At 41.4% G+C, this 21734-nt stretch overlaps 1 protein-coding gene across 2 annotated transcripts in view; it reads left to right on the top strand.

The window, feature by feature from the left end:
- Positions 1 to 21734, top strand: part of Rnf150 (ring finger protein 150) — a 241446-nt gene that overhangs the window by 167851 nt on the left and 51861 nt on the right. For both annotated transcript variants that reach the window (XM_074041195.1, XM_074041196.1), the window contains exons 5-6: positions 12413 to 12509; positions 18322 to 18532. In XM_074041195.1, coding sequence (XP_073897296.1) covers positions 12413 to 12509; positions 18322 to 18532 — 308 coding nt within the window. The remainder of the gene's footprint in view (positions 1 to 12412; positions 12510 to 18321; positions 18533 to 21734) is intronic.

Below are 21734 nucleotides of genomic sequence, written 5' to 3'. Positions count from 1 at the left end.
TTCATGGAGACCCACCAGAGCAATTCCCCTGTGGAGTGACTGTGTATTTCCCAACCAAGGACAAGGTTTTCATATAGTAAATACTGAATTGTGACACTGCCCAGAATTTTTGTGATAGAAAGCTAAGAGCTACCCATCGCCAAAGGTATTTTTAGCCTCAGCTATGACTCGATTTTATGTCTCCATTCTTTTCTTTCTCCTTTTGCATTTAAGGCATCTTTTTGAATATTTGCATCTTCTAAGTTACCTTATGTCCTTTCTAGAATAAATACTTTGCATGTCTTTAGAAACTTTATCAACGTCACTCATCACTCACATAGCATATCCTGTTGTGCCATCAGCTTTCCATAACTGTGCCAAATATCTGAGAAAATAAACTCATGAAAACAGAAGGTATATTTGGCTCATAGCCCATGACTGATTGACCGGTCCTGTTGCTCCTGGGCCTGTGGTAAAAAGCAGAACACAGTGGCACAAACGCTCACTTCACAGCTGGCATGCAAAAGAAAGAGAGGAAGGGGTTGGTGTCTCACCGCCCCCTTCAAGGACGTGTGTCCAAGGAACTAGGTCCTCCCCACTAGACCCACCCTTAAGGTTTTCCCCACCTCCCAATAGAACCATGCTGAAGGTCAAGTCTTTACCATGTGGGCCTTGTCGAGAACATTTCAAATGCAAACTCATATACCATGTGTTTGCTTAACTACTTGCAGACAGTTCCCCACACCTTCACGCCTTTTATTGCTTTTACCAGTAAGGCTATGGTAAAGAGCTCTGGGTATAAGTGTTCGTTCAGTTTTTGGATTATTTCCTAGTTTCTAAGGTTATGATTCAAATTGATTAGTTATACTCCATTAAGTCATGCTGAAGAAGTTTTGCAGTCAGGCGTAAGAGGCTAACTGTGGCAGCCTGGAGTTGTTAAGAATCAGGGATATGGCAGAAGCCTTGTTCAAGTCCTGATGCCCAGCCGAGGGGCCTGGGTGAGCCCCGTGTCCTTGGGGCCTGCTGAGCTTTAGTTTGTGATCAACACACAGCAACTGGCAGCAGTATGGAGTGTGGCTGAACAGGATGTGTCTGGAGTCCAAGGGACCAGTTTGGGGACTACTGTAAAATCTAGGAAAGAATTGTTGGAGACTGAATTTGAGTATTAGCACTGAGGTGTCACAGAGATGGATCTATTCCAGAGAGGCCGGGGAGCAGCAGAGGCCCAAACTTTTCAAAGTTTTAATCTGTGATTTTGTGACCTGTTTCACAGGCTGGTGGCTGATCGGTACATGAGTTTTTTTTGTTGTTGTTGTTTTGCATTTAAAACATGATCATGTGTTTTCATTCAGATTTTAAGTGAAAAGAAAAATCCAGGGATACCATCTCTCAAAAACTATAGCACAGGCAGTGGGGAGAGATGGCCCATACAATGAATACACATATGAATAAATGTATAAACAGTTTAAAAAATAAAAAATTAAATAAAAAAATATAGCATAGGGAATAGATTGAAAGTACTAAACCAGATTTTTCTTTACCAAGAAACAAATAAAACACTTGCCAGCTTTGGCTTATTTTCTTTCAGAGACATTCCCAACTCCTGAGCCCTCCCACAACTGGGTCATAAAGGCAAAGATCCATTCACATTGACAACTGTGTCACTCTTCCTATTTCTCATCTCTCCTTTGTAGGAAAGTGGCTAAATTTCTTAATCAGTTTGAGTTCCTTTTTATAACTTAGAAAATATACTATATCATGCAGTTTCCTTTTCTTTATAAATTTAAAATTTCAGTGATCTTTTTTCGGTGGGGGGAGGGCAGTACTAGTTTGAACCCAGGACTTGTACTTGCTAGGCAACTGGTCTACCTCTTGAGCCATCTCTGTGACCCTTTTTGCTTTAGGTTATTTTTCAGATAAGATCAGCACTTTCCAGGGCCAGTCTTAGACCTGAATCCTCCTACCTGTGCCTCTGGCATAGCTGGATTATGGCTATATGCCACTATGCCCAGCTTGTTTGTTGGGATGAGGTCTCACCAAGTCTTTTCCCAGTCTGGTCTTAAACCACGATCCTCCTGATCTCTGCCTCCCAAATAACTGGAATTACAGATGTGAGTCATTGCACCTTATAAGGATATATTTTTTACAAAAATCAGAACATGACTAACAGCATTAGTGTTGCAAGAGATGACATGGAGATTTAAGCACAATGATTTCCTGGCCTGGCGGAGTGGCTCAAGTGGTAAGACCACCTGCCTAGCAAGCAGGAGGCCCTGAGGCTATGAGTTCAAACACCAGGGCTACCAAAAAAAAAAAAGATTAAACACAATGATGTCCCACACCCATGGCAAAGGGACAGATGAAGCTTATATGTTTAAATTGGGGCAACAGATACCCTAACTTCCGAAGAAATTTCCAATGCCATTTCAGTGGCTGAGTCATCTAGACCCCAAAAGGAAAAGGCCTGGAGACTTGGGAAAGGAATTTTTTGTGGGCTGCTGAAAAAGTCAAAGCCTAAATTTGGTGCTCTAGTTTCAGTATATCTATGAAGGCCTGCTGTGAATCCACGAGTCCACAGTGGACACCATTCTCCTAAGTCCCTGTCCATGTAGCCAGACGACAGCCACTTTTCTTTCTCCGTTAATGTGACTGATACTTATTTTGACCTGGGTCTCAGTGTTGCTTGAACTCTCAAGTACTGTATTCCATTAACTCCCGTCCCCAAGGACACAGAGAAGCAGCCTGGGTGACAGCTAGCATAAAGTACATGGGAAACAGTGGAAGGGTTCATACGTAAAGCTTGCTGAACAAGCAGGGATCCTAGAGCTCAGAATGACCTGTCTGCCAAAGGCCTGGTCTTCTTAAAATTTGATTAATGAGATGGACTGAGCTAATGTGACAGAAAGAGCACAGTGCCTACCCCAGAAGTCCCTCACAAACAGCAGCTTGGGTGGAACAGGCTCTTGGTCGGCCATTTCCTCAGTTTGTCCCAGTTTCCTTATCGTCACTAGACACTTCCCACCAAGCTCACGGGGCATCATAACCACCCCTGCTTCTCTCAGAACTCTCCTGTGGATCCTTAGCTAGACTCCAATATTCATTCTCTCTTAGAGGAGGAGGGACCACTCAGTCAAGCTGTCTGCCAGGTGCAACCTGACCAAAATAAATCATGCAGTCTGCAAAATTATAACCTGATGTTACAGTGAACATAATTTTAATACTGAAAATTCAAAGAGTCACAATCAAGTTTTACTGAAGTCACTAAAAAATAGACACTAACCCCTTAAGATTTTTAAACCCAGGGACCAGTTTGATTTGAAATGAGCCAAATGTCTGTAAGGAGAGAAAATGCCAAGGTCTTTGTAAGTAAAAGAGTTTTATAAAACTCTGTAATATGATCAGGATTCTGATTATGAACCCCATCCCCGTGAACTAAGAAGACAAAGGAGTGCTTTCTAGCCTGGCAGCAACGCCTGTCCTCAGTTTACCCTCCCATGATGATACTTGTGCTTGATCAGGAGCACATTTCCATCCAATTTCCTTTTTTGAAGCATGGTAATTACTAGTTGTCTTATTCTTTTATGCCCATGTTATACAAATTAGTTTTCAAAGCATTTTATTTCTAGCTGTTTGTAGATGTTGGTTTTCTTAAAATAATTTTCAAGGTTCTGTTGCTATTATATTGGAAATAGAGAAAAGTATAAAGAAGTTAACAAAAATCAATGATTTCACTACTCAAATAACAATTACTAATGTATTTAATTTTTATAATGCATATTTATTAACGTCATACATGTATTTTTTAAACATTGTAGAGTCAAGAAATCAATATAGTTTTTGTTCAATTTCTCAGTTAACATTAAACAGTAAGCAAATTTGGGCTGATGGAGTGGATCAAGTGGTAGAGCACCTGCCCAGCAAGCATGAGGCCCTGAGTTCAAACCCCAGTGCTGCTAAAAAAATTAAAAAGTAATCAAATATTTTATAACCTTGGAAATTACTCCAGAATAATTTAGTGGCTACCTAATAACCCATTAATAGAGTTTATTTAACTTTCCTCTATTGTTCAGCATTTTAATTTGCTTCACTTTTTCATCATTATAAGATCATGACATTAGGCTTTTGTTTTCAAGTTTTTGTTTTCTGAACTTATCCCTGGGATACACTCCTAAAGTAAACAACTGGGTAAAAACGATTTTGAAGGGTCTTGGAAATTTTTTCCAATCGCTTTTCAGAAAGGTGGTATGATTGACAGCTTGCTCGCTGCTGGGAGGGGAATTACCTTAGCTTAGCTCCCCAGGGCCAGGAGTTAGTACGTTTTTTAACCATTTTTCTCATCTGCCAGCCAAATATTTGGGAAGCTTTAACTCCTGTGTCTTTAATTTCTCTGGGATATTACTGGTCACCAACACAAGTTCCTTGCGATTGACTGGAACAAGTTTCCTAATTTAAGTTATGTTAACATGGGTGGAGAATGAAGGAATGTATTAACCAGTTTTCACAATTTATTTTTATATTTTTGGGTAAATAATTTTTTTCCTCACTGCAATGACATTATTTTATTCTTATGATACTTTTTGATTTAGAGTTTAAAAGTCATCTTATAAAATTTATGAATTTTTATCTCTGTTTTTCTCTTCCTCCTTATTTTAATCCTTCCCTACAAAGAAATTAAATAACTGAGCAATTTAACTACATTCTCTAAATTCATCTGTTGATACATTGTATCCCACTCAATGGTCACTGTTATGAAAAACATTTTTAAAAACATTCTTTCAGAGACATAGTTTTACATACTTGGCCGAATAAAGTTAGGAAGCTGCGATGGGAGTTTTAAACAGAACAAGCTCTTTGGAAATTTGTCGGTTTCTGTCAGAGTTAAAAACACACTTCTCTGTGTCACAGCAATTACGTATACCCAGGGGAAATGACCACACACGCTCACAGAAAGACTTGTACTAGAGTGACGATAACATGTTTATTCATATGAGCTTAGAAACTGAAAGTGACCCACATGTCTAACTACAAAAATAATCTGTAAACTAGTTGGGGTACTTCCATTCAGTAAAACAAAAAAGTTATTGATATACACCAAGGTTCAGATGAATTGGAAAGGCATTATTTTGAACAAAAGGAGCCAGGCAAAAAAGAATACATATTTTGTGATTCCATTTATATGAAATTCAGGAATGACCTCTGGTAACAGAGGTCACAATGGTGCTTACGTGGCCGAAGTGGCTGCTCACTGATTAAGAAGCGGGAGTGGACTTTCTGGAGTGAGGGAGACTTGTACCACTTCATCTGGCACATCTGTGTGTAAATAACCGTGCTCACACCTAAGAAGTCAGAAACTTGCTTAAGGTTTATGCAATTTCTTATATAGTACAATTTATTTAAGGTGTTGAAGAAGAAAATGATGTACCAAAGAAGCGATTCCATAGAATGTAAAAGCAAATAAGTCACTTTCCATGTTGTCCAAAACAAATCATATTCAAGATCAAAGTTTGCTGATGGCATTTTCTAACCATTTTTCTTTGATTACTTCAGATTTTTATGTGTACTACTTCCTGAATTGCTAGTGATTAGATATCATTTAATTAAGGAATTAAAGGAAGAAAAGATGAAGGAAGAGGGCAAAGCTGGTAGATGATGTCTGATGTGCTTGTTTCTGCTGTCATTTAACAGAGCAAACACGGACTTAGGAAAGAAGTCTTTCACTGTAACAACCTTGTTAAATATGGCACTCAGACTTCAGATGTCCTGATCTCCAGTCATATTAATCAAGTGAACACATGGGATGGAAGCCAATCAGCCTTGGTGCCCCAGCCAAATGATGTAATTAGGCCAGGGTCAAGTTCTAAGTTCAGAGCCTCCCTCTACCAGAACCCCAAGGAGTGAGACACACTGTAAAATGAGGGACTTGGAAATCCTTCCCAACTTTCATTCCCAAAGCATCAATGTCTTCCACTGTAGTTTAAAAATAGAGAAAACTGAGTTTAGAAGCAAGTGGAGCTGATACAATGAGGGGTGTTGTTCTTTTGTTCTGTTTGTAGTTTTCTTGGGGGATTTTCATGCTACTTAAACCTCATACAATGGAGAGCTGGGAAAAATAAATGGTTGATTATCAAAACACCTTAACTTTGAAAAGGATTCTGCAGTTTATAAAGTACTTTTACAAATGCTGTCTAATTTGTGTTTCACAACAACCTATAAAATAGATAGGGAAATTAGCATTATGATCTCTGGATTTTACTAAAACAAAACCTTAACTCAGATGGGTCACAGGACCGAAGCCAAGCCAGGTTTTCTGTTCCCTGAACCAGTGCTCTTTCCACTGTGCCACTGGCTATATGCATGACACCGTTGCCCACCCTTGGCTCTTCACTGTGTGGGAGCTTTGCAGAAAATCAGCTCTTTCAGGAGAGAGTTTTGGAGAGAAAGAGAGAGAGATTTTGTCTTAGATACCCCAAGTCACTCAGCCAAATGCCTAAGAACTCTAAGGAAACCAAAGAACACCTAGCCCATCTTTACAAAATATTTTGCTTTTACCCTACTTGTTCTGGATTTTACTTTGCATTCCCCCACTTTCCTTCCTCCCTCCCTCCCTCTCTGTTTCTCTCTCCTCCTCCGCCTTCTTGTTCTTCTTCTTTTCTCTCCCTCCCTCCCTCCCTTTCTCCCTCTTGTCTCCCATGGGGAAGTGGAGCTTTCACAACTGGTCTCACTATTTCCAGTGGAGCCCAATAGCAACATTTACGCCCACAGTAAGCTACTGGGCCACTAGGATGGTGCTTGTGGCAGGAAGGGCAGGTGTCCACTCACCTGGCTTGAACAATCCAAGCACCAAGGTGGTGACTGCCTCCTTACTGTTGCCAGGGCTTCCTGTATAGAAGACCTAGAAAGGTGAAATGGTATAGAAGGAAATGGCTTAGCGACGGTAAGTCCATCGTCACAAGGAACAAGACAGTATACTCAGGCCTCACAGCTCACACGTCTCTTCTACTGATTCCATCCACATTATTTCAGAATGCTGAGCTGGATTCACCTTTTCCAACTTCACTTTCTGTTCTTTCATTCAAAGCAGCCTACTTTTCAGCCCCCTAGTTTCCCACGTGTATGATACTCTGCCTCTTTACCTTGACTCTCATAAATTCTTTCTCCTTGGAATTCTTTCCTCCTATCTCTACACTTCTTTTAGACTGTGCAGAAAAGATCTTATACTATCCAACAGCTTCTGAATTTCCTTAGAAAGTAACGGCTCCCTTCCCTGAACTCTGGGCATTTTATGTTCATCTATTAATGCCTGTCATTTTGTATGTTGTATCTATATGACCTCAAATAGTTAATATCACTATTATCCACTGAACATTTACCAGCTAAGCACTGTATAAACACACATTTTCAATCCTTACAACCACCCCTGAAGATATTTTCCAAGCCAGGATGGACTAAGGCTTTGCTGCAGTAACAAAACACCAACTGTGAAGGACATTGAAGCTTTCTTACTCATTTCTGTCCACCGTGTATTAGCAGGGGGAGTCTGCTCATGGCACCTCCATGAAATGAGAATAATAATTTGTGCCTCAAAGGACAGGTGTAAATTAATTATGTACACAATATTCCTGGTACACAGTAGGGTTATAATGAGTGTGAACATTGTCAGGAGTGTTTATTCACTTAAAACTCACTCTCACTTCATTGACAACTGGGCAGATATGGCACAGAGGCTCTGAAAAAATACTTTGGCTACTCACAGAGGTACTTTTTTAAGTAACTGATGTTACCTGAGGGCATGGACTTCTTAGGTGCCTAAGTGACTTATGTTTGCCACTAAGTATTTCACTAAGGAGAATGAAATGGTTTGCCTTGATGCCAACACCACAGAATCCTAATCCCAACTCTAGGGTGGTAGGGTTGAGAAAGTCCCTAAAAGTGAGCAAAATAGAGAGACCAGGAGAAGAAATGCCATTGACTTGGGGAGAGAGGGAAAAACACATACAGGTGAAAGTACAGTGGGAAACAGGCTCAATAGGTGTGCGAACGAGTTCAGCTTGGTTTGTCATCGCTGCTAAAATTGTGAGAACCGATTAATCATAACCATCTCAGCACCAGATGTCAGCATCCTTTCTCATCAGCTGTTGGAAGAACTGTTCCTAAAATGTGTGCTCAGTTTGGTGAATAGGAGGAAGACCAGTTTTGGTCAGCCCTCTGCCATATTTCAAGTTTGTTGGGATTGTAAAGGGACAGAATATCCTGTCCTGTTGTTCCTCTATATATCTTTTTCTCAAGCTACACTTGGTAAAACATGGTGGGCTACTGTGAATTCTATAAATAAAGTGAGCTGAGTTGAGACTGAGTTTGCCTTAGAGATGTTTACTAAATTGTGTATTTAACTAAACTTTAGATTCCTTCTCTATCCCTTTGTTTATCGTTTTAGTCTATTGACTTGTTTCTTCTTTCCATTTAGGAGAAATAAAAATGTTTTGTGCTCCCAATTATAAGGATACAGTTTTCATTTTTGATGGTTGGCACAAGAAATATGGTGCTAGAACTAAGTGAATGTTAGTTAATGATAAGCAAGGCCACTCTACATCCTGCTTCAGCCCTTTTTCTTTTATTACTCTTAGTTCTCTTTAATTTTTTTTTAGTTTGCACTTATTTTGTTTCTATGTTAGAAAGTTTATACCAAAGTGTAGAAATCCTAGTAATCATATAATGCCTAAAATTAAGATGCAATAGTAGTGATAAGACTAATGATCGCTTACAGTTTAGGAGTACCAGGAGTTGTGGGGTTTGTTGTTATATTGTTGTTTGCTTGCTTTTTCATTTTTTTGGACAGGATCTCACTATGTAGCACAGGCTGGCCTTGAACTCATGATCTTCTACTTGGCCTTCCAAGTGCTAGGAAAATACTCATGCATCACCGTGTGCAACAGGACTTGTATTGGCATTATGTCTTTTCTCTTTCTCTTTCGCTCTCTCTCTCTCTTTCTGTGTGTGTCTCATACACACACACACACACACACACACACACACACACACACACACGACTTTTCACTTGCAAGATCCACACCCAAAGGTAAAATTTCATTAATGACTGAGTCTTTAAAAGCTAAGGTACCTTGCCTAAGATTGAAATGCCAGGAAACAATGGATCCAGGAGTGTGGGCTTTCAATGATCATTACATTGTCGTTAACAAGGTGACACCAGAGGACTGCGGTTCTGCCTTAAATGGAGGGACCTTATTCATCTGTGTACCATCTCCTAGCACAGAACAGAATGGAACAGGGGGTGACGTAACTAGTGCTCTATTTTAGGAAGATAAATCTGGCAACAATGAGTGGGATGAGGAGAACAGGAAAGGCCTGACAGCATGGAGAGCATCTTAGATGCTACTGAGGTAATAGAAAGATAATGAGGTGATGAGCAAGGGAGCTACATTGAGAAAAGAAGTGGTGAATGGAGCGGAGGCTTAGGAAGAGTGAGTGAATGAGAGTCCATGACCATGTGGAGGCAGGGCGGAGGGTGAAGTCCCTGGATGCATAAATATCCACTCACGCAGCAAATGTTTGTTGAGCATCAACTGTGTGCCAGGAACTAGGGATGCAGCCATGAGCCAAGCAAATGAGGGTTTTTCCCTTGTGAAACTTACAGGCTACCTAAAGGATGTAGTGACCAGGGTTATCTAGAGAAGCACAGACAATGGGTGGCAGAGATAAGCAGAGAGATATTTCAAGGATGGCTTACAGGGATGTAGGGGCTTAGCACATCTGAAGTCTGCAGCACAGGCTTGTGGGCTGCAAATATAGGGGTAGGAGCTGACACTACAGTCTCAAGGCAGAATTTCTTCACAGGGAAACCTCAACTTTGCCCTGCAGGCCTTTCAAATGGTAGGATAAAGCCCACCTAGATTGAGGATAATCTTCTTTACGTAAAGTCAACCAACTGCAAATATTATCCAGCCCTACAAATATCTCATGGCAACACCTAGATCACTGTTGAATTACAACAACTGGGTACAGCATTGCTGAGTTGACACAGACATCTAACCATCACAGAAGAGAGGCAAGAATGACAGACACAAACACCGCCAAGTAATAGAGGACAGCCACTGGCTACGATGGTTGGAGTGTCAGGGAAAGCCTTCTCTGCCTGCGTAGTTATGTCCCCATTGTACAGATGCGGTAACTGAGGGTTAAGGACAGTAAGCACCTTATCTGAATGTTAAGACAGCTAATGATTGGCCCTGCCACCATCAGGACTCTGCATGTGCAGAAAACCCCAAAGAGACCTACTTCCCAGGAATAGTCAAAACAACCAGAATGTTTGACTTCCCAGAAGCAACACCAACTGCTGAGCAAGTTTATCTGAGGAAATTGTTTCCTCCTCTCTGAAGGTGGAGTCTGGTCATAGGGCAGTCAATATTGTTTTTTGGGAGTGCAGTGAGTAGTTCCACCAACTTGGATCCCACACACCCCCATCTCCTTATTGCCCTCTCATTCACCACTGGGACTGACCGCTCCCAGTGCCCAACTCAGGCTGCTGCAAGAGCCATGTTGCATAAGACATTCATTTTACCTAGAGCATTCTTGGTCTTCCCTCCCTCCTTCCTCTTCTTATTGGCAGTGTCCATATGGCCCTCAGGTCTCAGCTTTGTCACTTCCTCTGCAGAACCTTTTCTGAGCTTGGGAGCTCCTGGTTATAAGCTCTGCCCCCAAACTCTGTCCTTCTAATGTGATACTTAGCACTGCTTTCACTAAGTAGTCCATATGTTATTTTAGTAATGCTGTCTTTCCTGTTATACCTTAAGGGAAGGAGCCAAGTCCCGTTCTACTGATTCTATGTATTGAACACAAGTCTAGACATATGCTACTGTTGAGTGAACAATTGGATAACAAAATGAATGAATGAGATGCTCTCCTTCCAAGCGGTAAACTTGCAGGGATCCTGACAATCCTCTGGAAACACAGTGGCACAGCTTGGTGCTACTCTCCTTTTTCTTATCCCCAGTATGGTCCTATCCTGGACACAGGTTATCCCGTCATTGGCATGTGAGTTCTTCTGGATTTCACCTTAATAGGTGGCCCCTCCCTGAACCCTTCTGTAATTTGGGAGCACTCAAATGTATAAGCATTTGAACCCAAGGCCCTCTAACACAAAGCAAATGAGGTTATCAGAAGTATTCAAACAAAAGATGAAAGTTGGAGAATGGGTGGAAGTATTGAAGACCAGTACCCTGTTGAGGAGTCTGGCATAGATGGAATGTCCCAAGGAAGCCCTCATGCTGTAAACAGGAAGTGCTGCCTCTTCTTGCCCCCAGTGGGAAATTCTGACTGCTTCTGTCCCGTAGTCTGGAGTCTTGTAAGAGGCAAAGCTTCTGACTTGGGCAGCTACTGAGGTCTCTTATGAGCCAAGTTCAAAGTTGAGTCAGGAAGCCCTCTTCATGCCCACCCCCTTCTCCTGCCAGTCAGACAAAGGCTCATCCCCACTAGCCCTTGAGATTAGCAACACAGATGAGCACATCTGCAGACAGGCACAGTCACTCACAGCAAAAGCACAGTGCCTTTCCCACTGGCTTCTGATGTGACAGCCAGTGACCATAGCAGTTTAAAATATTATTTGTATTATTAAATGCCTCCAGGTGCTCCTCTGCCCTTTGTGTTAAACCCCAAATAGTAATGGTAATCAGCTTTTACTTTCCAGCTGTCTTCTGAGGATGGCAAAAGGAATTTTTTAAATAGTCCCTATTGAATCATCCTGCAAGGCCTGTACAAGTTTCCCCACTTGAGCCAGGCACCAGTGGTTCACACCTGTAACCCTAGCTACTCAAGAGATGGGGAGGACTGCAGTTCAAGGCCACTCTGGGCAAAAAGTTTTTGAAACCCCATCTCAACTAACATCTGGGTGTGGTGGTGTGCACCTGTCATCCTTGTAACAGCTGGAAAAATAAAATAGGAGGATAGGAGTCTAGGCCAGCCTGGACAAAAAGCAAGATCCTATCTCAAAAATAACTGGAGCAAAAAGGGTTGGAGATATGGCCCAAGTGACAGAGCACCTGCCTAACAAGCACAAAACTCTGAGTTCAAACCCCAGTACCACCAAAACATAAAAAAAAAAAAAAAAAGTTTTCCCTACTTGCCATCAAATGTTCTTCCTATTGAAAAGGAGAGAAATCTCTGTTTTTACATTCTCTACATTTTCTGAAACTTGGAAGTCAGTTGCAAATCATATAGGGCACTCCTGGGATCCAGACAGCTTTTGGCTACATCACCAAAGCTGTAGTGGGAAGCACTTCAGCCCAGGTTAGGTGATAGAGGTTTGAGTCTTGCCCCTGCCACTGAGCAGTTGAGCAACCTTAGACAGATTGCTGGACTAGAGTGGACAAGGGAGTCTCTGCAGGTACCACAGCTCTAAGATGTATGGTTCTCATTGCAGGCATCTTTTCCACAAGTCCTGTGTTGACCCCTGGCTTCTAGACCATCGCACCTGTCCCATGTGCAAGATGAACATTCTTAAAGCCCTAGGGATCCCGGTAAGCACAGCACAGCTGACAGCGTTGTCATGTCTGTCTTTCTGCATCTTTCCCCCTACCCAAAGCAGGGAGAAAGCATCTTACCTGGGCCTGCCATGTCCACTCAATCACATAGCTGTGACATCATCCAATGAGGCCCCAAGAGAGCTCCACGTTGAGAACATTTCTCCTCTCACTTTTTCTCAACCCGAGGACATCCCAGTCTTCACCATGTCCATTGAATTTGTGTGTGAGTCAAGGTGCCATTGTACAGCTCACAGCTCTCTTCTGAGGGTAGATGGAACACCAACAGAGGTAGGATGAGCCACATGGACTGTCTCTTTGGTCATCACCCTGCTCTGTCATCAAGGAGATCTTCATGGTACCTTTCTGGTGTTGCCTCACAATCTCCCAGATTTCAGAGGGAATGAGTCCCTCCCAGCAATGGGAGAAGAGGACAATGCTGAGAATTGAGCTCAAAGCCTCTGGTAAACTCAGATCTCTATGGAGACCTTTAGGAAGCCAGAGCCAAAGCCACTTAACTCTAGCTCTCCCATCAAGCAGCTTCAGCAGTCACATGTTTTTGAAAGTTTAGTCTCTCCCCAGGGCAAAGAGAATCCTGCCAGCTGGCTTCACACTCCCTGAAAAGCCTTTCCCAGGACCATATTAAGTGAACTCACAAGTGGCAACTGGTGAGACACCAGCTGCTGTGTGTTATCCCCTCTGAGCAGATGAGGTCAGGAAACAAGCCAGGCCACCAGATCCAAGCACTCCACAGAGACACAAGGGAAAAAACACAAGGCCCTATCTAAAAGAAGCCACCAGACAGAATCCAGAAACCAGCCTCATCCTCCCCCTGCTCCACTTTCCTGCACTCTGCCTTTAGTCACTCCTCACTGCTAATGGCAGAGAATAAAGGGAATGGAGTCATCCAGAGACGTCACTGAAGAGGAGGACCAGATCACATATCAAAGTTGTCTTTAATGCCGAAGGGCTAATTAGGAATATCGGAGGAGCTCTGATGGTCAGGGTACACGTGATGCCCTGTGAGTCATGCAGTGGCTGGAGTTTTGCCCTATGCCAGCTGCCTCCCTGCCTGCTGTATGCTCATGTGTACAATTAATCCACCAAACACAAACCAACTTGTATGACTGTGGTTTTAAAGCTAGATTCTAAAGACAATGCATTAAATTTTGAGATCAGAATTGCAAATGCATAGTGCAGTCAAGGTGAAAATCAGTTTCAGCAAATGTGAAATGTTAGCAAAACCCCAACATCTATCTCTACCAGACACTGGTAACTTGAAAAATCCAACTCAGTCTTTGTGCTTTTCACATTTTTTTATTGCAATGGAATATTTTAAGGGTGAGAGGAGACATGTGTTTGTGTCTTTGGCCTCCAAAATCTTCAAAATTGTCATAATTCGAGGGAGATAGTTGCATCATTTGATCTAGTTTCTACTGCTCAGGATATTTTCAGAGCCTAAGGATCAGACTCAGTGCTCTTTGGTCAGGACAAAGAAACCAAACACTTCCCACCCCCATACTTAAATTTTTCACTGAGTACTATTTGGCTCCAAACTATTCCCACAGAGGTATAATTTCTCCAGAAGCTACTTGTCCATGAGTTACAAAGATCACTATTAATGTTGCTGAAGTGAAATTATTGAGTGGTCTTTTGGATTATTTCTAAGTTCAGTAAGATTTTACTTTTTAGCAGTTGGACATTCTGGCCATAGTTTGGTGCCCACCAAGTAGGGTAGGATTTTACTTAGCACATTTGACTCTCAGAAAATAAACGTCACTGTCTATGGCCCCACCAACCTGAACGCACCCAGTCTCATCTGATCTCAGAAGCTAAACAGGGTCGGGCCTGGTTAGTACTTGGAGGGAGACCATAAGCATCAGTAGAATCTCTTGGATTTTTCCAAGGATTTTTGAAGGTCAGTCAAACAAGGACATGACACAAACCCATGGTCACCCCACACAACAGAACATCCACCGTGATAAACAAGACGCGAGTAGCATGCCATGCTAGTTCTGACAAACACCACTCAGGGCTCTTCCGCTTCTGTCCTAAAGAATGAGAAAGTTAGGCTCTGGAAGGAATCTGAGGTCTTATTCTGCTCCATTCTTCTGCCACTGGGGAGCACTATGACTAAAAGATACAATGAGATGACTTCTCCGTTCTTACAGTTTTGCCTATCATCAGACAAGCTCACTGCGTTTTCTTAATTAGAAAACACTTCCTATACTAACTGAAACCCTTTTTATGCAGCTTAAAGAAGTTGTCTTGATTTTTTTTATTTCTTAGGGTCTCCATGTGTAGCCCAGGCTAGTCTCAAACTTGTAATCCTCCTACCTCAGCCTCCCAAGGGCTGGAATTACAGACGTGTACCACCACACTTGGCTTGCCATTTGTTTTTATTTAACGAAGGTTATAAACAGCCTGTCACTCTGATAGCTGATGTCTGTCAATCCTTCACCTCTGTAATCCTTCCCTTACATATGCTAAGTGTTTGATAAATGTCGGTAGAATTGTAGCCCTTCAGAGTTGTGAAGGCTGCCAGTTCCAGAACCACATTTATAAATTACACCCTGATTCTCCTTTAAACAATGTCAACTCACATATGACTTGGTCATGACACTGACTAGATGTTTCAAATCCAGGTGATTGAGGCATATTATTTTTGTTTGTTTGATTTTTCATTTCCATTGTTTTTAACCAAGTCTCCATTTACCTGCCCCTACAAGCAAACAAATACAAGTCAAAAGCCATGACCTAGGGACATTTTTATTTGTAAATGATTTCTCTACACGGAGCTGAAGAATGATAGTACTGCTCACGGATCATGAAATTCCCATCACAGTGGCTATCACTGCCAAAAGGAAAATAATACCCTACATTACACGGCTCATCTTCCTTTCTACCTAGCCAGGTCCAGGTCTCCTTTGTGGGATGGCCCAGCTTCCATGACTCCTCCTGTCAGCCACCACGGAGCCCAGTCTTTCTGATGCCAGCAGGCACCTCCTCCTGCCACTGTCGCCATGGTAGGGAGGATGATAGTCACCATCTAGAAAAGCCCATGTTGCTGGTGTATTCCTAACTATTATCCATTGATGTAGTTGAGTTTCCCCCTGCTAACCTGAATTTAAATACCTCACAGTGTTCATTTGAAGATAGCAGTTGACATCTTCTTTAAACATTGTGGCTGTGACTTCTCTTAGAAGCATATAAATTTGTTTTCTTTTCACAATGTTCTGTTTGATGAACCATATCGAATGGATATAAACTGAGAGGTTCTAGAAGGATGATCTGTTACATGTCATATCCAAGCCACATTCATGCCTGCCTCCATTGACAGTCTCGCAGAGCTAATTAGCTCTTTTTCTCTCCCATGCTCAGAACATAGCACCCTTTCTGCCATCCCACAAACTATAAGCAAAGATGTACTGCATCAAAACTAAGAAAGACATAAAGTGAAAGAACAGTGTCAACAACCAGGATCAATATTTTGAAAAGTTTGTCAGTTGGTATTGCATAGGACTGCATTTGGTTGCTTATGGTTGAAGGAATAACCATCAGTGTGCCCCCTTTACCAAATCCTTTCTTCCCTGATACCCCACTTAATAAACATCTTCACCCAGTAAAACTGACTTTTGACACAAAACTTTACAGCTCTTAAAGTATTTTCTCAAATCATCCCTTAATTGGTCTTGGTTAGATATGAATACACCCAAGTTTTCAGAGGGGAAATCTGAGACTCAGATAAAATGTTCAAATCAATATTTACTTTGTTGTAAATCAACATTCACGTTGTCTGAGGCCCTACATGGAGGTTCAGAAGTCAAGATTCAATACAATTGCTTCTCTTTACAGTGCTGGGTGCGACTGGGATGAGGCAAACATATCAACCGGTGACCACACAGAGTAGGAGCAGTGTCTTATAAAGTGCTACAGGATCAGTGATGACTGGCTGGGAGGGAACTCTTTTTAGAAATGTTAGCATTGACCTGAGAGTCCAAGAGTGACTAGGAATTCACCAGGGATCAGCTGGAGACCTTGGAATGGGGAAGAGAAGGTGATTGGGGCAAATGTCACCTTGAGCAGAGAAGCAGTGTAAGGAAAAGCACTGAGATAAGAGAATGTACAGTGCAGTCTGTTTTCGAAGACTGAAGGTGAGGCCAGACAAACAGGCTGGAGAGGCTCTAGAGCATCTGGTCTGTCGTGCTAAGGAGATTGTAATGCATTCCTCAGGAAAACAGAGAAATCATGTCTACGTGAGTTTTATTGTTGTTTTCTTTTGTTTTGTTGGTGAGAAAGTGGAGACTGAAATAAACTGAGACAGGTAGGAGACAGAGATTGGTAATGGGGTGAGAACATTCCTAAGCATACCTGTTCACGTCCAATGTCAAAATCAGTAAATTTGGTGAGTCCATCATCTTCTACATTGAGTTTTAGTGAATGGGCTCACTTTCAATAGAGCAGAGAAGGCAAAAAGAAGAGAGGATAGAGAGAAGAAAGGAATGAGCTTACTTTGGGGAGTTTGTGGGATGATGAAGACTTCCAGCTGACTGCTGGAAGCACAGCTGTGGCTCTCGGGAGGCTAACCTTACACAGTTGACAGGCAGAAAACCATGGAAGAGGCCAGCATGTTGTCTTCTGCTTTCTGCTCCCAGTGAGTCCAGGAGTTCAGGGTGTCTGTTTCAATGAGCTTTGACTCCAGTGTTGTGGTGATGCTAATTCAGTGAGGGTCCACTCAGAATTCTCTTCCCTTGACCCTGACCATCAGGCTCTGCACAGTCCCAGGGAATCAGGCAAAGTTGAAGTTCAGAACAAAGCCCAAAACAACAACAAAAAACACAGCTATTCTTAATATTCCATAAGACTACATCCTTCTTTCACCACCTGTTCGAAACTTTCATGAGTTCAAGTAGACACAAGGGCTGAAAGTAATTTTGAACACTGTTCGTGGAAGAGAGACAAACACACCCACAGAAGAACTAAGAGCAAGGAGGGAAACTCGCAAAGAGTACTATTCTACCCAGTAGTAGAAAAGGCCAACGCTGACCAATGCCACCTACCTCGAAGAGCAGAGAGCTCCCACTGCCGTGTGGCTCAAGGGGAGCAGTTGGCCATATTAGAGAGAAAAGTCCTATAATGAAGCAACCATTGAATAGACTGGTCTCACCCTAGATTTATGACTCTAAGATTTTAAGGGTTTGACTAATGTGTGATCAATACCATGTTAGTACATAGGAAGCTTTTTCTATACTTGATTTTTGGCTTCTCTTTTTAAAAAAGCAGCCTAGCACTGTGCTTTTGTGTGTGTTTGTGGGTACGTATGCATCTTTAATGAACAATTCACAATGAGTCAGGTTATGTTCCCCTTCCACTTTCATATCATTAATATATTTGTGAACCCCATATGAGTCTTTGGGAATAATTATTGGGCTGCCAGCTCTATCCTATGTGGGGAGTAAAACCCACTACATATAAGGAGGTTCTATCATTATAAACAGATATCATGCATTCCTCCCAAGTAATTATTTAAGCATAGAAATCTTGCCAGTCCTGAAATTAAAACTATGTATAAACTATACCTATATATCTTAAAGGAACCTTGGGAAGGAAATGTTAGAAGATCTTTTCATGTGAACTTGGAAGATCCTCTCATGTTACTGGAACCACATATGCACTGACTTTAAACAAAGTGGTTCAAGAAGAAAAGAGTAAAGAGCTTAATTGTTCATTGAGACAAAATAAGCTGTAGACATTTCATCTCTAAACTGATGACATGCTCTAAGAACAGATGCTTTTCTCCTCCCCTCAGCCCAATGCCGACTGCATGGATGACTTGCCCACTGACTTTGAGGGCTCTCTGGGAGGCCCACCAACCAACCAGATCACAGGGGCCAGCGACACGACAGTAAATGAAAGTTCAGTCACTCTAGACCCTGCTGTCCGAACGGTGGGAGCCTTGCAAGTGGTCCAGGACACAGACCCCACACCCCAAGAGGGGGACATCATCTTTACTACTAATAGTAAGTCTGCTGTGCTTAAAAGGGCCATTGCCTCTTGGGAGTTGGAGAAAGAAACATTTCCTCAAGAAGAAAAAAGTACATTGTGTGAGTATATCACGGCCACACTCAACAGTCATACACCTTGGGTCCTTAGAGGATGATTTTTCCAAAGTTGGTGGGACAGATGGCAGACCTGGCTCTGGGTCCCTACACTCCTACCTCCCTGACACTACAGCACACACCCCACAGCACATTCTCTTTGTACCCTTCAGTAAAGTACCTGCAGCAGATATGGCTGTGGGCCTGGCCTCTGAGAGTAGAGGCAGGTAACAGCCATAACTGCAAGAGATGCTCAGGAGGACTGGAGAGGTCATCGCCCCTCCAACCTGTTTATGTGTCTGCACATGTGGGAGCATTTGAGCCTTCTTGAGTGTTTGTGGCTGTAGGAGCTGGTCTGGACTGTGTGCAACAGGCTGTTTTCCCATTACTGTAGGACTTAGACAGAAACAGTCTCTACTTTCTATTTTATGTAAGAGACAAGGTCTTGCCAGGCTAGTCCCAAATGCCTGGGTTCAAGCAATGTTCCTGCCTCAGCCTCATGAACAGCTGGGACTACAGGCAAGCACCACCATGCCCAGGTAAATGGTACCCTTTATATGGGCATTTTTGTAGGATAGCTTGAACCCCTGAACACAGTGGCATGGCCCTGCACATTTTAACATCCTTTGGGTATTCTTGCCCTCATCTCCTGCTTAGTCTGTCACTGAATCCTGTTTTGTTCACTGGTAGTTATCACAAAAATATTACAGCATCTATAAGTACATCAAGATTGAAGCTTAAACCTAAAGTCTTAGTTTAATATAGTAAGAGACAAAAGCTTAAGGAGGTCTAAGAAAATCGGTGTGCAGATTAACTGGGTTTTGAAGTTAAAAGAGTGGGAGGATGGTGCAGGTTTTAAACAAAGTGTATTTCTCTTGATAGAAGTAAACTATTCTTTGGAAAACTTAGAAATATAGACAAGCAGATTGAAGTACCCTGAGCATTCTCTCTTAAGTCAGCTTCTTTTTTACATTTTTGTGATTTTTTACAGATCTACAAAATTCTGATAAGATGTAAAGATAGGCATTTCGATCTTAACTGTTGAAACACAGGAAGGGAGGGAGGGAAGGAGGGAGGAAATAAAAAAGAAAATATCAAGGCACAATATCTAGACATAGTCCCTTTTAACATTGTGGCTTATTTCTTGATCAGTTTTTTATGACAGAGTTGAGATAATCCTATAGAAATGAATGCTGAGTTTTGAAACCTTAGCATTTTCACAGGACTTTGACAGACGGTAAATTGAAGAGGAATTTGGTGCTATTCCAAGTTTGTTAGTTCTTGATAAATAAGAGGTTTAACTCCAAAAACTTGACTTTTCACAGTACAAGGATCTCAATACTGAAATACTGACCATTAACATTTAAAATTCCTTAAGGACTGATTCTAATCCCTCTGCTTTAAAGATCTGCACTGAGCTTATCCAGTACTAATACAATGCAAGCCATATATGTAATGCAGGACTTTCTATAGACACACTACAAAAATTAAAATAAATGGGTAAATATCATTTAATAATATACTTCATTTACCTTTATATTCAAAATATTTTACATTTTTTGTATAGTCTTCAAAACCTGTAATATATTTTATGTTTCCAATATATTTTAGTTTAGACTGGCCACTCTTAAAGTGCTCAGTTAATCATATGTGCTCAGTGGCTGCCATCCTGGAAAACGTAGATCCAGAATCTCAAGGATTTAAATAGAACCTTGAGGATTATTTAATTTTTATCAGGATGAATTTCTCATTTTTATCATGAGAAAGGTGTGGCTTCTAATTTTTATCATGCGTAAATGTGTGACCCAGGCCAAACAATGAATTCTCCTCTCAGTGGACAGGATGTGGACAGGATGGTTTGTGAATTTTCTATTTATTGGACATTCTCCCTCACCATCAGACATGTGACTACTAACGACCTTAAGGAAGTCTATTGGAAGGCCTGACAGAATATTGCTAGCAGTTCAAAAAATTTAAGGCATGAGCGTTTTTCAGATGGTAAAAAGAACAAAATAAAAATTGGATCATTATCCTTACAACAGGACAATTATTTGATTCTCAGGAGACAATGTGTTATCTCAGATTCCTCATTACAAAAAATGACTATATCTTGATACATCTCAGGAAATCCCAAATGACAAATGAAAAAGCATTTTAATTTAATACCAGTTAAATAACATCCAAAATCTTAAAAGATGGAAGCATTCTGTGGGTTAAAATACATCCAAAAATGAAACAGAAAATTACAATCTATATCCATATGACTCATAACCTCTAAACTGCTTTCGAGTAAAATAGGATGAACGTGGTAAGTCACAGCAGGCATATGTTAGATGTTTATTGGATGTCTTGAGGTGCAGTGTTCAACCATAGGCCTGAAGCAAGAACCTTCTGTTGCAACAGGAGAAAAAAGCACCAGTTAATTTCAAAGAAAGGTATTGGAAAAGTGAGGTGAAGAGGCAGGAGGAAAAAAAACCATATCTATAGTCAGAAGACCAATATGAATGTGGCAGGGAAATATCAGTTGCTCAGCACAGAAACTGCATTTTAGTCACAAAACATTGTCCTAGACCACCTATTTCTGATTGGTCTTATTTATTGGGATTTAACAGAATTTAACAAACATAACCATTAATGAAGTAGCAGTAGATTTTTTAAGGGGAAAATTCCCTATGCAGGTTTTTAAATTGCCTAATACCCTCCTCAAATAAATACATAATCAATACATGAACAAACAGAAATATATCATTAAATGTGTGAAACAATTCCAGTTCTCAGCAACGTTATTGTCATCAGATTGCTTACTACTAAAATAGTATAGATGAAGCTAATACTCCCAGAAATCACAAATCAATAGTCCAGCGGAGACTGGACCTGACTTTTCTCCAAATTATCCTTTCCCTCCTCACATATCCACAGACCTAGGAAAAGAAAGAAAATGAAGAAAAAAATAGCAGCTAGCAAATAACGTAGTACTAACTGCACCAGACACTCTTTGAAGCCTGGTTCATTAACTCACAGCAGCCCTGTGAGATAAATATTATTTTTATTCTCAATTTACTGATGCAGAAACAGAGGCACAGAGAGATTAAAGTCATTGACCCAAGGTCCTAAGATGGTGGTC

The sequence above is a fragment of the Castor canadensis genome, chromosome 9 (genome assembly GCF_047511655.1).
Source record: "Castor canadensis chromosome 9, mCasCan1.hap1v2, whole genome shotgun sequence".
NCBI lineage: Eukaryota > Metazoa > Chordata > Mammalia > Rodentia > Castoridae > Castor > Castor canadensis.
This window is presented reverse-complemented; position numbering and strand designations above follow the sequence as displayed.